The sequence below is a fragment of the Theropithecus gelada genome, chromosome 15 (genome assembly GCF_003255815.1).
Source record: "Theropithecus gelada isolate Dixy chromosome 15, Tgel_1.0, whole genome shotgun sequence".
Taxonomy (NCBI): Eukaryota; Metazoa; Chordata; class Mammalia; order Primates; family Cercopithecidae; genus Theropithecus; species Theropithecus gelada.
This window is the reverse complement of record NC_037683.1, coordinates 9,277,770-9,292,232: the sequence shown is the minus strand read 5'-3', so window position 1 is coordinate 9,292,232 and position 14,463 is coordinate 9,277,770. Positions and strand designations below refer to the sequence as shown.

At 57.1% G+C, this 14,463-nt stretch overlaps 2 protein-coding genes across 4 annotated transcripts in view; one reads left to right on the top strand and one right to left on the bottom strand.

Moving 5' to 3' along the window:
• Window positions 1–2,243: 2,243 nt before the first annotated feature.
• NTMT1 (N-terminal Xaa-Pro-Lys N-methyltransferase 1) overlaps window positions 2,244–14,463 on the top strand; it is a 26,997-nt gene continuing 14,777 nt past the window's right edge. For 2 of the 3 annotated variants that reach the window (XM_025359541.1, XM_025359536.1), the window contains exon 1: window positions 2,244–2,663. The gene's annotated coding sequence lies outside the window, so the exon portion shown is untranslated. Of the gene's footprint in view, window positions 2,664–12,966; window positions 13,075–14,463 lie in introns of those variants that run through there. The other variant, XM_025359537.1, reaches the window with a different exon arrangement.
• Window positions 5,738–13,527, bottom strand: C15H9orf50 (chromosome 15 C9orf50 homolog). Its single transcript, XM_025359533.1, has 7 exons — window positions 12,821–13,527; window positions 12,501–12,591; window positions 12,281–12,397; window positions 8,619–8,782; window positions 6,887–7,049; window positions 6,555–6,703; window positions 5,738–5,957 (listed from the first exon to the last, which is right to left on the bottom strand). Exons 1-7 carry the CDS (start codon window positions 13,329–13,331, stop codon window positions 5,854–5,856), a joined length of 1,299 nt encoding a protein of 432 aa, XP_025215318.1. The 5' UTR covers window positions 13,332–13,527; the 3' UTR covers window positions 5,738–5,853.

The following is a 14,463-nucleotide window of genomic DNA, read 5'->3' as shown; positions in this document are numbered from 1 at the left end:
AGGGGTTGGGCCTACTCCCGAGTCGTGCCCTCCTTCAAGGGGAGGTAAGCTTTAAGCATGGGAGTGTTTAGAGCAGCATCTGCAAATAGCACTTGCTCCATAGCGTTCATCATGATTCCTCTGTGATTTCCTGCTGGACTCTGAGCTCCATGAGGTCAGGCCGCGGGTTCATCTTGCTCTCACAGATTCCTGGTTGCCCTGATTAACGTGGCCAGATAATCAACATGACCAGAACAGCTGTGGGCTGTGTTAGAAGTTACTAGAAGTTACTTGTGGCCGGCCTGGGGGAGGTGACGTCCCCTGGAGAACATGCTTCGGGTCATTGAGATGGCTGGGAAGTGTATGGGCCAGGATGTTCCTATAGGAAGATTCTTTTGGGGTTTGCTGCACTCTTCAGCCATGAGAGTTAGAAGTTTTCCCAGAGCCAGGCAGTGGGGGCTCCCTGGGAGTTTGGGGGGCATCACACTGAAGCCCCCTCAGCTGCCAGGTGCAGTAAACAAGCCAGGGAAACATAGGTAGGTGAGTCTTTAAGGATCCCCGGGCTCCATGATGGCAGAGGCAGAGGAGCTGCTCCAGGCCGCCGTGCTTGGGGTCCGAGTCTGACTGTTTGGGAGAATTCCAGAGCCCTAGAGACACCTGGCCCAGTCTGGTGAGTCCAATCCCTGCTTCTGGCCCAGACACCATCCAGCATCCAAAGCTGGCTCCGATGGGTTGAAACAGCGGCAAGCATCCCCCTTCTTGGTGCTGTTCATAGGGGAATGTTGAGGCTTGTGGGGCTGCCCGGAGGTGGTGTCACATGTCTCCATGGAAGGGTTTCACTGCCTCCAACAGGAAGGTGCAGACCATCTGTCGCTTACGGTGTATTTGGGAGGGAAGACAGAATGACCCAGAGAGGCAGAAATTATGGGAGAGGGTGGGCAAGTGGTGGGGTGGGGTCGAAAAAATGGCCCCGATACAGGCAGAACAGCCGGAATGAGCACTGGGCAGCCCCACACGGCTGTGAAGCAGGGTGTGTGTGTGTGTGTGTGTGTGTGTGTGTGTGTGTGTGTATGTGTATGTGTATCTTGGCTAGGGGAACACCAGCCCTTCCCTCTGCCTGCTCAACAGCCCTCCCATGTCGGTTTCCTCCCCTGGTCCACCCCGAGAATTGCATCACCAGCCTTCCTGTGGGACCGGAAAGGCAGTAGCAGTCACCTGCCTTTCCCTGCGTTCCTCTGGTCAGTTCTGACCATGCCCCCACCTGGTTGCCGTCAGAAAGCCCAGGTGTCCACCCCATGCCCTGCACAGAGGATTGAGTGTCCCTGCTGTCTGCTCCCAAGGCCTCTCATCCCAGCACTTGTCACTGTGTCCTGGAAATGCCCAGTTTGAGCGACATTCCCCACGACTCTAGGCTCCCGGGGGCAGTGCTGCCCGGGCAGGTACCCACTCAGGGCCCAGCACGGGTGTGGTACTTGGCTGAGTCTCTTTGGGCTGCTTAACAGATGACCAAAGCCTGGGCGGCTTCGGAGCAACAGAATGTATTCCTCCCAGGCTGCAGGCTGGCAGTCCGAGATCAGGGTGCCGGCATGGTCGGGTTCCAGTGACGGCCCTCCTCCAGGTTGCACACTGCTGGCCTCTTGCTGTATCCACACAAGGAGGAAGGGGCAAGGCCTTTCTGGGGCCTCTTTTTCTTTTCTTTTCTTTATCTTTTTTTTTTTTTTTTTTTTTTTTTTTTTTTGAGACGAAATCTTGCTCTGTTGCCCAGGCTGGCGTGCAGTGGCATGATCTCGGCTCACTGCAGCCTCCGCATCTTGGGCTCAAGTGATTCCCCTGCTTCAGCCTCCCCAGTAGCTAGGATCACAGGTGTCCACCACCATGCGAGGCTAATTTTTTCATTTTTAGTAGAGATGGGTTTTCACCATGTTGGCCAGGCTGGTCTCGAACCCCTGACCTCAGGTGATCCACCCGCCTCGGCCTCCCAAAGTGCTGGGATTACAGGCGTGAGTCACAGCACTCGACCTCTGGCCTCTCTTATAAGGGCAGGAATCCCACGTGTGAGGGCTCCACCTTCATGACCTGATCACCTGTCAACGGCCCCACCTCCTCATACCATCACATTAGACCTGGGGTTCCAGCATATGAATTTTGGGGGGACACGTTCAGTCCATAACAGAGCTGAATGAGCCGCCTGCAGAATGGCTCATTCCTGGCTCCCTCCTCTCCCTCCCACCAGGCTCCTGCCTGGAGCCAGCGCCCTCTTCTCCACTTCAGTCATGGGTCCTGCCCACCAGCCTTGAGGCTTCCAGCTCCTTCCGGACCCTGTGCACCTGCCCAGTTCCACCCTCTCTAAATAAACGCCTCTCCTTCCTTGACCTTGCCCTGATCCTCCCTGCTCCGAGGGGCCCCGTGTGCGGGAAGAAGCAGCAGCCCCCAGAGGACCGCGTTCAGCGGGAGACGGGGCTTCCCCGTGAAGAGGTGCTGAGTGCGAATCCCCACTCCAACACCTGGTCACTGTGTGATCTTGAGAAAGAGTTGAGCCTCTCTGGGCCCTGGCTTCCCCAACAACCAAAGGTTGTAGAGAGCGGCTTAGGAGAGAGCTCCTGTGCATGCGGCCGAAGGCCTTGCTGGCGCAGGACACCTGTAGGACCAGTTCCAGCTCCAGTCGGCACCACCAGCACGCCCAGGTGAGACCCCCTGAGCCCTCAGGGTTTCAGTGTCCTTATTAGCAAACAGGGCTAAGGAGGCACCTTGCAGGGGTGCAGAGGCTTGGGGAGGTGGGGACACCTAGAAAGGGACAGTGACCTCCTGCCTCTCCCAGCTCTGCCCTCTGCTTTGGGTCAGACTCATTCCTCCCCCTCCACCCAAATAGACCCAGCTCCCATTCTCCCCTGCCCTGGCTGGGCACAGGACTGCCCATGGCCAATGGCAGGGGTGGGGGTGAGGCTTGCGCCTGCCTTGATCCCAGCTGCTCAGATGGGTCTGACTTGCGGGGAGCAGGGCTTTCCTGGCCTCCCCGCCATGCTGCTTCCTGAAGCCCAGGAGGGGCAGCCCTCCACCCCACAACCCCCCACTCCCACCAACCCTGAGTGGAAATGCCCCACGGAAAAGGGCCCTGTTGGGGCCCCTGGGGAGGCCACCAGTCTGGGGTCACTGCCAAAGAGGGTGAGAGATGGGCCCCCGAGGGTCCCCGGGGAACAGCTGGGAATGGGTCCATCCCCTGAATGCCTCGCTCCCTCTCTTCCTCATCCCGTCCTTGGTCACCCTAAGTTCATGGTAGGGGACATGCTGGTGTACAGACAAGGGGCTACAGAGGGCCAGGGGGAGGCGTCTGGGCCTCCAGGGCAGCAGGTGACCCCGAATGTGGGGGCTGCGGCCCTGGGAGACCCCGCGAGAGGCCGTGTATGTGTGAGGTCGGCCTGTGTGCACGGTCTGTTTGTGGGGCAGGAGTCCGTGTACCTGTGTGGTGTGTGTGTCTGAAGGGGGTGTCTGTGGGGTGTTGTGTCTGTGTACCATGTGGGTGTGGCCCTGTGGTGTGCCTGTGTGTGTCTCGGGGTGCTTATCTCGGTGGTGGGTGTAAGTGCCAAAAGCGGCGGGACTGAGGCTCCCATCCTCCGTCTGTGGTCTGCGGGGAGGGAGCGGGCAGCGCAGGGAGCGGACAAGAGCGCTGCGGGATCCCGGAGCCTTGAGTGCCGAGCCACAGGGCAGAGGTGGAGGGGAAAGGGAGGAGGAGGGTGAGGGAGGAGAAAGGGGGGAAGGGGAAGGGGAAGCATAAGCGGGGGGGGGGGGGGGCCCCCCTGCAACCCCCGCCCCGCGCCCCCCCCCCCGCGTGGTGCCCCCCGGCGCGGGCAAGTGCGTGGAGTCCGGGGTCGCGGGGGCCCGCGGGGGCGCCGAGACCCGCCCAGGGCTCTCCACGCGGACTCCGGCTTCAGTGCTCGGCGCTGCTGCACGGCTGCAAGCCTAGCAATTTTGGGCTGAACAACAAAAGCGAGAGAGAGTGAAGTTGGGGGGCGGGGGCGGCGCGTTTCCTCCCACCCTCCAAGGCCGGCCGCGGGCTCGTAGCAGCTGCCAGGAGGTCGCGCGGCCAGAGCTGGGCTGTGCGGGGCCAGCAGCGCGGAGGCGGAGGCTGGCGGGCGCGAGCGCCAGCGCTGCGCGAGGGGAAAAGTTTCCGACCCTGGAGGCAGAGGCTGAGAAGTTTCGGCCGCGCCAGGCGGCGCCAAAGCCAGGCCAACACTGCCCCCGCGTGGGCGCGTTGCGGCGCTGCAGCCGGAGCAGGGGTCGGGTCCCGCCGCGATCCTTGGGGGAAACTGAGGCTCAGAGAGGGCGAGGTGGGTTGCGCAAGGCCACCTGGAGGAGGGGCGGTAGAATCGGGCCTGCTGAGACCCGCAGGTTCTCCAGGAAATAATGAGCCTGGGTCAGGGGACGGGGCGTGAAAGTCCAGAAAGGGAGACAGAGGGGAGGGGACGTCCCAGAGACTGAATGCCACTCCTCGTCCTGGCTGTGTCTCCACCCTCTTCCTTCCAGGAACCCCCCGAGTCCAGCAGTCAGGTACCCGGTGGAGGGGCGGTGGCAGCGCTGTCTTCTGCCTATCCCCGCACAGTTTGTCTAAACTGAGTCTAGCTCTGTTGCCCTTCTTCTGGAGTCGGGGCGCCTCTCCCAAAAGGCCTCCCCCATCCACAGCCCATCCCGGCCCTAAAGACCCCCACCAGCCACCGCCCAGCCCAGTCCCACCGTTTGCAGCCCATTCCTTTGCCATTAAACAAGGCGCCAGGGTGTGGATTCCCTGCTGTTTCCTCAGCGACCAGGAGGTGGCGAGAAAGACCCGGATGCTGGGTAATGGCGCGGGGCTGGGGGCCACCGGCAGGGGCAAACTTGGTGGGCAGGGGCTTGGCGGTGGCCTGGGGGTGCTGGGTCAGTGCCTGCCACCCTTGTCTTTCGCCACCTCCTGATACAGATTTGAACATCCACTCCCTCATCCCCAGACTAGGAGAGAAACGGCGGGCCCCAGCCCGTCCCACCCAGGTGCTTTGCCTTCCAGGACCAGAGGGTACCAACCCGGCCGGGGAAACTAACACAGGGCTCTTTTCCCTGGCCTGGAGTCTGCACGCCCTCACTCCACAGTGGATGTCAAGATGGAGGCTTGGAGAGGGAGGACAGAAGCTTGGGGCGGAGGTTCTCCACCCCTAGGCTGAGTTTCCAGCAGGTGCCTGCTTCAGGTATGGGCTGATCTAGGTCGACAAAGGCTTGGTCCCAAGTTTTTTGGGTTTTGTTGTTGTTGTTGTTTGATTTTTGAGACAAGGTCTCACTCTCTCGCCCAGGCTGGAGTGCAGTGGCGCAATCACAGCTCACTGCAGCCTCAACCTCCTGGGCTCAAGTGATCTGCCCGCCTCAGCCTCCCAAGTACCTGAGGCTAGAAGCGTGGACCACCACACCCAGGTTTTTTTGTTTTTTGTTTTTTGTTTTTTTAAGAGGCAGGGTCTATGTTGCTCAGGCTGGTCTCAAACTCCTGGGCTGAAGCCATCCTCCTACCTTGGCCTTCCAAAGTGCTGGGATTACAGGCGTGGACCATCGTGCCCAGCATGTTCCCAGGTTTGAGGTGTGTGGCAGGGTCTCCCACCTTCCAGAAGAGGGGTTCACTTGGTACAAGTCCTGAACCCCAGGGATACCCTGTCCCCACCCCTCAGCCGCATCCTGGCTGTGTCTCCATCCCCTTCCTTCCAGGAACCCCCAGAGACCAGCAATCAGGTACCCAGAAAGGCTTGTGTGAGACCTACTGGCAGGTCCCAGCCACCTGGGATGTGCCTTTATTTGTGGGCAAGGAAGGACGCTCCTCATTGCCTGGCCCATGTGTGTCCCTGGCCTTGGGCTCGCGGGTGTTCACCTCTGATCTGGCTGCAGTGTTGTGGAGGCCAGGAGGAGATGGTACCCCTTAGGGCGGCCTTCCTTCAGGACTGACTGCAGTGAGACAGAGGACCAGCTGGCTGCTACTGGGACCTCAGGGCAGGGGACTGGGCTCCCAGCAGGATTCTATGCTGAAGCCCTGTTGGGCAGGTAGTGCTGCCAGCCCCATTTTAAAAGATGAGGAAACAGATGCAAGGTTGAGCATGGTGGCTCACGCCTGTCATCCCAGTGCTCTGGGAGGCCAAGGCGGGCGGATCACCTGAGGTCGGGAGTTCCAGACCAGCCTGGGCAGCATAGTGAAACCCCGTCTCTACTAAAAATACAAAAATTAGCTGGGAGTGGTGGTGGGTGTCCCCATTGTGGAGGTTGCAGTGAGCCAAGATTGTGCCACTGCACTCCAGCCTGGGCCACAGAGCAACACTCTGTCTCAAAAAAGCAAAGAAAGGAGAGGGGAAGGGAGGGGAGATGCAGAAAGGAGCTGTGATCGGAACCCAGGCACCTGGCTTACAGCGGCCCCCGTTGACTGCTGCACTTTGAGGGAGATGCAGGAACACAGCGTGGCCACTGCAAGCCCCCACGGTGACTTGGCTCGCAGGGAGGATCCACTCCCAGCCCCAGCCACCCCACCAAACAGGGCTGCTCCCGGGGCCAGCTGTCAGCAGGGGCTCACCATTTGCCCACCTGCTCCAGGTTGCCGTACGGGTCCAAGAAGGCTCGGAGGCCGCTTCGCGGTCTCTGAGCAGCGGCCTTCTTCCCTGAACAGAAGGGCACGCTGCTGTTCATGGAGGTGTCCTCAGAAAGATAGCCCTGTGTCTTCTGGGTGGACCTGGGGGAGACAGGACCCCATGAGCTTCCTGGACTCTGAGTCCCCGGCCCACCCATGGCTGGCAGGGCCCTTGAGGACCCACACTGACAACCCGCCTGCTGCCGGGTGGGGAGGTCTGTAAGCAAGCGGGGTGGGGAGCCCTGGCAATGTCGGCGAGTCCCATCCCCTTCCCCAGAGCCACACAGGCCAGCACAGTCCCAGCACCAGGAGCTGGCCAGGGTCTCCTCCTTGGCCTCAGGGTACAGGGCTTTGGGCAAACTCTCCAGCCGTTTTCCGACACTCCCAAACACCCGCTCCGACGCCACTGGCAGGGCAGCCTTCTGGTTCACAATGATGCTCTGTTGGACTGCAGGAGAGAGAGCAGGGTGAGATCCCTGCCCAGGAGGAGGGCACTGGTGCCCCCACCCTCTTTTCCTCCCTCTGGCAGGCAAGGCCGGTCAGAGCCCTGTCTCCATGGCAACCCCAGGCTCCCCAGTGCCTTCTGGCTGCCTCTGGAGAAGGCTTGGGTTTTAAAACCACCTTGCATGACTGTTTGTTATACCCAAGCTGTGCCCCTGCGCATCCCCACTCGTGCTGCAACCGGAAGCGTGCCCCCTTTCTCGCAGCGGGGAGACTGCTTACCCCATCGTAGAAATCCCAGAAACCATGCTGAGAGTGCTGAGGGCTTCAGGAAGGGCTGTCTCAGGGCTGGGGGCTCTTCCCGTCCAACAGCAGCCATGTGAGATGGTCCAAGGACCCTGAATTCCCCAATGGCTGCCGCAGGATGGAAAGGGCTGGGAAGCAGCAGGCTGGCCCCCACATATCCTGGGCACCCTGCTGCCCTGGACACCATGATAGCTCCTTATGGCCAGTGGCTGACACAGAATCATCTCCCGTATGCACCAGCTGCCATTCACATGAAATTGTTTCTCCTGGGCTTGTCCTGGCCTTATATTCCCAAGAGGGGCCCGGGGGCACTCTGGCTTCTATTTGTGGCTCTGTGTCACCCACACAAGCCCATTCTGCTTCTGGGGCCTTGGTTTCCCCACCAAACACACAGAAGTTGGGCAAAAATCACAGCTTCTAACTCCAGCTTCCTGTGATGCTAAGGCGACTGCGTCAGATCCTCCCAAATCGGCGAAGGTCCTAGGTTTGTAGGGCATCGCCCACAGCTAGACCTTGAGGCAGACATTTCCTGAAACTGCACATAGTAGGTGCTCAATAAATAGCTAGAGGAAGTTGACTGTTGGGGGCCCTGGGGGCTGCTGGATCCTGAGAAGACAAGAGGCTTGGTACACAGGAAAAGGTGGAGCCTGGTCAAGGTTATACCAGGGTAAGAACAGGGACTTCTCGCCTGCTTCTCGAAACACACTTCAGAAAGCTCACTGGGAACTGCAAAACAGACACCATTACATCCAGGGCCTGGTGGCTCTTAGCTTCCTTGCTGGACCAGGCAGTGCCAGCTATCTCCAGGAGAGAGAAAGTTTCCTCTTCCCGGCTTTTCCGGGTACCTCCTCAGGCAGCCTTTGAGGGCTGCCTTCATGGATGTCGAAGGAAGATGCTTCCAATGGCATCTGGACCTCCTCCAGCCCCTGTAGGCCATGGGGGCTGCGGAGGGGAGCAAGTGTAGGCTCCAGAGGCTCTGGCTATGGATTTCAAGGTGGGCAGATACAGCATATGGGGACCCCTTGGCAGCAAGCAGTCCAAGGTGCCGCCCACGTTGGAACACCTCCACTGGACTTCGGACCCTCTACTTGGTCCTCGAAGGTCACCCTGACATCCTCCAGGGTGGCCAGTTCAGGCACATCCTCTGCAGGGTCACTGATCTCTTGGCCTTTGCAAGCCGGTTCCTCACTCCAGGGGCCCAGAGCTACAGCCTCTCTGCCCTCCTGGCTGGAACTTTGCATTCTCGAGGCTCCCCATCCCGTCTGCTTACCTGAGCATCTGCGCTCCCAGTAGCGGAGCGTTGTGTCCTGCAGGGTCTCGTCAGCGAATCGCACCCGGAAAGGGCAACGCCGCTTGCGGGGCTTAGAGCCTTCCCCGGAGGGGCTGTGGGTCAGTGCAGCCTTGAGCTTGGGGACCTGTGCACCGTGGGGCCTGCTGAGAGAGGGGAAAGGAGCCTGTGCTCACAGCCCCCCGCCGTACCCCAGCACACACCCACCAACCCCAGACTGGCTGTGAGATTCTGGACAAGTGCCCTACACTGGTCTGTAAGAATGGATAATGCCTATCACAGAAGCCAGCCTTAATGGAGCACTTCCTACCTGCCAGGCAGGCTCAAGCACGGAGGTACACCATCCCACCAAATGCACACAGCCCCCATGAAATGCTGTTATCATTCTCATTTTATAGTTGAGGAAACAGAGGCACAGAGACTATTCCGAAGTCATGCAGCTGTAAGGCATGGAGCCAAGACCTGCATCCTGGTTCCAGAGCTGGCACCCTTGCACGTAAAGCAATTTAGCAGAGAGGATAAGAATGCCAGCCCAGGAGTCATGCAGTCCTGGGTTTCAGTCCTGACCCTTTTGAGCCTCAGTTTTCTTGTCTGTAAAATGGGAATATTGTGCCTACTTTACAGCGTTGTGAAGAAAGGAAATGGGCCGTAGAAGCATCCAGCCCAGGGTCTGTGGGGCCCAGAGGAAACATCACTAACTGGGAGCTGGGTTTTTTTTGTTTGTTTTCTTTTTTTTGAGACAGTCTCGCTCTGTTGCCCAGGCTGGAATGCAGTGGCACGATCTCAGCTCATTGCAAGCTCCGCCTCCCGGGTTCACACCATTCTCCTGCCTCAGCCTCCCGAGTGGCTGGGACTATAGGAGTGCATCACCTCGCCTGGCTAACTTTTGTATTTTTAATAGAAACGGGGTTTCACTTTATTGGCCAGGATGGTCTCAGACACCTGACCTCAAGTGATCCACCCTCCTAGGCCTTCCTAAGTGCTGGGATTACAGGCGTGAGCCACCGCCGGCCCTGCTGAGCTGTTACTGTAACTGTCTATCTCAATCATGCCCCATCCCAGCCACATGACCTTTGGCAGACTGTCTCCAAGTGTCCATTTTGCAGTTTTTTTCCCTTTAAATTATAGGTACGATAATACCATCCTCCTGGATTTGATGAGTATCAAATGACTTACATGAGACATCTAGGATATGGCCTGGCACAGGGTTTGGCCTTAACCAAGGGTATCTGTTATATGTATATTTCATAGATAACATTGTTCCATTTATTGTTGTTAATTTCAGCCTCAACCGGGTGAGGTGGCTCACGCCTGTAATCCCAGCACTTTGGGAGGCCAAGGCAGGCAGATCACAAGGTCAAGAGATCGAGACCATCCTGGCCAACACGGTGAAACCCCGTCTCTACCAAAAATACAAAAAAATTAGCTGGGCACGGTGGCGTGCGCCTGTAGTTCCAGCTACTCAAGAGGCTGAGAATCACTTGAACCCAGGAGGTAGAGGTTGCAGTGAGCCCAGATTGCGCCACTGCACTCCAGCCTAGCGACAGAGTGAGACTCCGTCTCAAAAAAAAAAGCCTCAAGGGCAAGGCTGCAGGAAGGCCTGCTTGACCCACCTATAGCTCTGTTATTGAGGAAGGTCATGGCTGGCTGCTGGAATGCACGTATTTATATGTCTGCATCCGTTTGTCAGACCACATCTGTATGTCTGTGTAGATGCGGAGGGAATGTTTTTCATCAACCCCCAAAGAGCCAAGCAGTCAGGAGGTGTCAGGACAGTGCCTGGTTACATGCCTTGGGATCTAGTCATCCAACAGTTGTGTGCTCAGGAACCCCTGCTCTCTGCTGGCTGCAGGGCCAGGCAAAGGCATAACCCAGCTCTGCCTGCCTGCCTGAAATCTCAGCATCTCCCCTTGAGGGCCACTGGAGCCTGTTGTGAGGCACCCCAGTGTCCCCTGCAGGGCCTACCAGGGAATCTCACACACAGTAAGGTGCTCAAGTATTTGCTCTTGAATATGAAAGTCTGTAACTGTGTCTGTCTCTGCTTTTGCTCACATTTGAGAGAATGAATTCCAAACTTTTATTTATTATATCTTGTGAGAAGTCATGTGTATATTTGGCCTGATTGGTTGAAAGTTCTGAGGTTGATAAATGTGTTTCTTTTTTTTTTTTTTTTTTTTTTTTTTTTTGAGACAAGGTCTTGCTCTGTCACCCAGGCTGGAGTGCAGTGGCACGATCTTGGCTCACTGCAGCCTCAACCTCCCAGGCTCAAGCAATCCTTCCACCTCAGCCTCCCGAGTAGCTGGAACCACAGGTATGCACCACCACGCCCAGGTAAGGTTTGTAAGTTTTGTAGAGACAGGGTTTCACCATGTTACTCAGGTTGATCTCAAACTCCTGGGCTCAAGCGATCCTCCTGCCTCAGCCTCCCAAAGCACTGGGATTACAGGCATGAGCCACTATGCTTGGCCATGTGATCCATTTCTAGTTCCTACTCTGATCCATCAGTAGTGTCTACCTGGAGTACTGTGCAAGGAAGGGTTCTGAGGCTCATTGGGGAAATATGATCCATTAGTTTTGTCTGCCGTGGGTATCAGATGAGGAGGAATGATATGTATGTGATATATTTACTCTACCTGGTCTTTAAACTCATGGGTAGTGCCATTCACCCTTCACTCCTGCTTAGGCCTGGAGGAATTTTAACCTGGAGGAACTGTTTCTGTCTTCTTTTCCCCCTCTGTTAAAACTGTGGTATCTAGGCCCAGGTAGGTTCCAATGCCTAGGCTCTTCTCTTACCTCCATCCCTTATTTTTCTCCCAATGTTCAACATACAGTAAAACCTAATAAAAGTTAGAGTAAGAAATGGACAAATGATGGTGGGATGGGTAAAAAGTGGAAGACTGGGTGGGTGGGTTGATGGGTGGATGGACTGTGGGGTGAGTTAATGAAAGGGTCTGAATAGAACTGAAGTATGAATGTATGGGTAGATGGACAGATGGGTGGCTGGCTTTTTATGTAGATGGGTATGTAGGTTTGTGGATGGTTTTATGATTAGATTAGCGATGGACAGTGTCCCGGGTTTACAAGTGGATGGAAGGATTTGTAGATGGTTGATCAATGGATGGATGATCAATGGATGGATGATTGATCAATGGATGGATGGATAGAAGTGTGGGAGTTTTAGACGGATGACTGGCTAGCTGGTTGGCCAGGTAGATGAATGGATCCACAAGACACCTGATTCATGGGTGGGTGGGTGAGTGAAAATATGTATGGATGGCGTCATGGGTTCATGATAGATGAATGGGTGGATAGAAAGATAGATGGATAGATGGAGAGATTCATGAACAGGTGGTAGAAGATCTGGTTCATGGATAAGATGGATGCAAGGATGGATGGGTGAATGGGAAAATGAATATATGAATGGATTCATGGATGAATTATGTGTTGGTAGAAGACCTCATTAATGGATGGGTTGATTCATACATGAACTGGCGAATGAATCTTGAATGGGTTGATAGAAGATCTGATTCATGGACAGATGTATGTAAGGATGGATGAATACATTCATGGGCAAAAGAGGAAAGAAAGGAGGAAAGAAATGCCCCTTTCCTCCACTACCCTACCCTATCCCTCCCATCACTCACTGGTTGGCCTTTTTGACAGTGGTGAATTGTGAGTGATGACCCTTCAGGGGCCCCAGAGTAGGTGTCTGATGGAGCGAAACCTTCGTAAGACTATCCTGGAGGTGCGATGACTGGCCCCTTAAAGACAAACAGGCCACATCAGGCATGAGTGGCCAGGCTGTCCCTCTCTGGAAACATCGATGGCAACCCCGTCCCCACCAAGAATGGAACTGACGCTTACCATAGGTCTGGAGAGAATGAACAGTTGGGACACTGCGGAGACCCTGGGCAGTGCTCTAACACACCACTTTGATGTTGTGGTGCTGGGGATGCTGGAGCCAGGAGGAAACACTTGTGAGCCTTGGCTGGGGGACGGTCCTTCCTAGTCATATGGCCTTGGGGTGATGGCAGGCCAGCCTTCAAGGAGGGGTTACGAGGGCTCTGAGATACTCAGCTAACATTAGCATCCTTCTGAGCCGGTGTGGTAAGGGTGTTGGGTGCCGGGACACAAGAGACCACCCCCCACCAGGAATGACTGGGGCCCGCCCCCCGGGGCCTCACTCAGTGGCTCGGGCTCCTCGGCGCACTTCTGCTGGAGCTGGTGCAGGAACTCACGGAACCTGCTGGGGAGGAGCTCTCCTAGGAAGGCGCCCAAGAAGTCGGGGTCCTCCCTGGCCACGCCCCTCCGGGGGCGCTCGCGCTCTCCAGGCCCGGGCTTCCTGGGCGCCGATTCCCGGGACGCGCCGGCCGAGAGCAGGGGAGGTAGCAGCAGGGACCGCAGCAGCCCCCGCTTCCGCACCGCCCGCCTGCTCGCAGTGAGCAGGGCGGGCAGGCGCGGCGGCGGGAGGCGTCCGAAGCCCACCCCGGGCTCGGCATCCCCTTCCGGCCACCACGCGGCGCCGCCCCCCGGGATCCTCGAGCCCCCGGAGCCCCGCGCGCCCAGGGCCGCTCGGAGCGCAGGCGGGGTCAGCTTGGGCAGCCGCGGGTCGCTGCTGCGTCGGAAGTCGCCGTCGCCAGGGAGCCCCTTGGGCGCCACCTCCTGGGCCCCTGGGCGAGGTCGACGCCGGAACATGCTTGGCCCCGCGCTCAGCTCACCGCACCTTCAGCGCGCGTGGGTGGGGGGCGCCGGGTGAGGTGGGGAGGGCATAGTCCAGCCCCAGGCCATAGTGCCCTGGGCAGGGCAGCGCGGTGCAGGGTGAGCGCCACCGGCCCAGCGGACAGCGAATGGCTTCAGGCGAGAGCTCCCAGAGCCTCTGTTTCCTCACCTGAAAAATGGTGACAGCAAGAGTGGCCAGCTTTGGGGTTGCTGTGACGTTTAAATGAGCACGTACATGCCAGTCTTAGAACAGCCAGCTCGGAACAGTGCCAGGCACGCTGGCCAAGCTTACACATAGACTAGCTGCCGTTCTTAGTATTTAAAAGTTCTTATTATTTAGGATTTAGTCCCAGCTCCACCACTTACTAGCTTTGTAACCTTGGCCAAGCCAATTAACTTTCCCTCTGCCTTCCCTGGGGGCTCTGCTCTGCAGAATGGGGATAATAGCAGCACCTGCCTCTTTGCAGCCGTGAAATGGCATCACCGCTGGTAGAGAGAGCACTTAGCCTGCCTTGCAGTGTTCAAATCGTGGAAGCTGTTACCGTCATTAGCGCTCTACTGGGAATTAGGAAATCTGGAACCAGCTTGAGGGTTCCAGAAAGACCTGACCAGCAGCCTCCCAGCCCTGGTGGTGCCTCAGAGACCCCTGGGTGGGGAGCCTGTTGAAAGTACAGATGACTTACCCCCAGCCCCCATTCTGATTCAGTAAGTCTCTGCTGGAACCAAGACACTTTTTTTTGTTGTTGTTAAAGAGATGGAGTCTTGCTAAGAGATGGAGTCCTGCTGTCGCCCATGCTGGAGTGCAGTAGCACCATCATAGCTCACTGCAGCCTCAAATTCTTGGGCTCAAGCGATCCTCCCGCCTCAGCCTCCTGAGTAGCTGGGACTACAGGCACACACCACCACAGTGGGCTAATTTTTGTATTTTTTGTAGAAATGGGGTGGAAATTTTTTGTATTTATGTTGCGCGAGCTGGTCTTGAACTGCTGGGCTCAAGTGATCCACCTGCCTTGGCCTCCCAAAGTGCTGGGATCACAGGCATGAGCCCCCACTTCTGGCCAAGACACAGACTTCTAACAAACTCCACTTTGGGAGGCAGAGCCCCAGT

Bases quoted from the DNA above. Each gene is read 5' to 3' on its own strand.
- C15H9orf50 (XM_025359533.1), bottom strand. From the start codon at position 13,331: ATGTTCCGGCGTCGACCTCGCCCAGGGGCCCAGGAGGTGGCGCCCAAG. The intron at 12,398-12,500 runs GTAAGCGTCAGT...TTTGTCTTTAAG, and splicing joins TCATTCTCTCCAGACCTATG to GGGCCAGTCATCGCACCTCC. The intron at 5,958-6,554 runs GCAAATGGTGAG...TCCCAGTAGCAG, and splicing joins CGGCAACCTGGAGCAGGTGG to CCAGCTGGTCCTCTGTCTCA.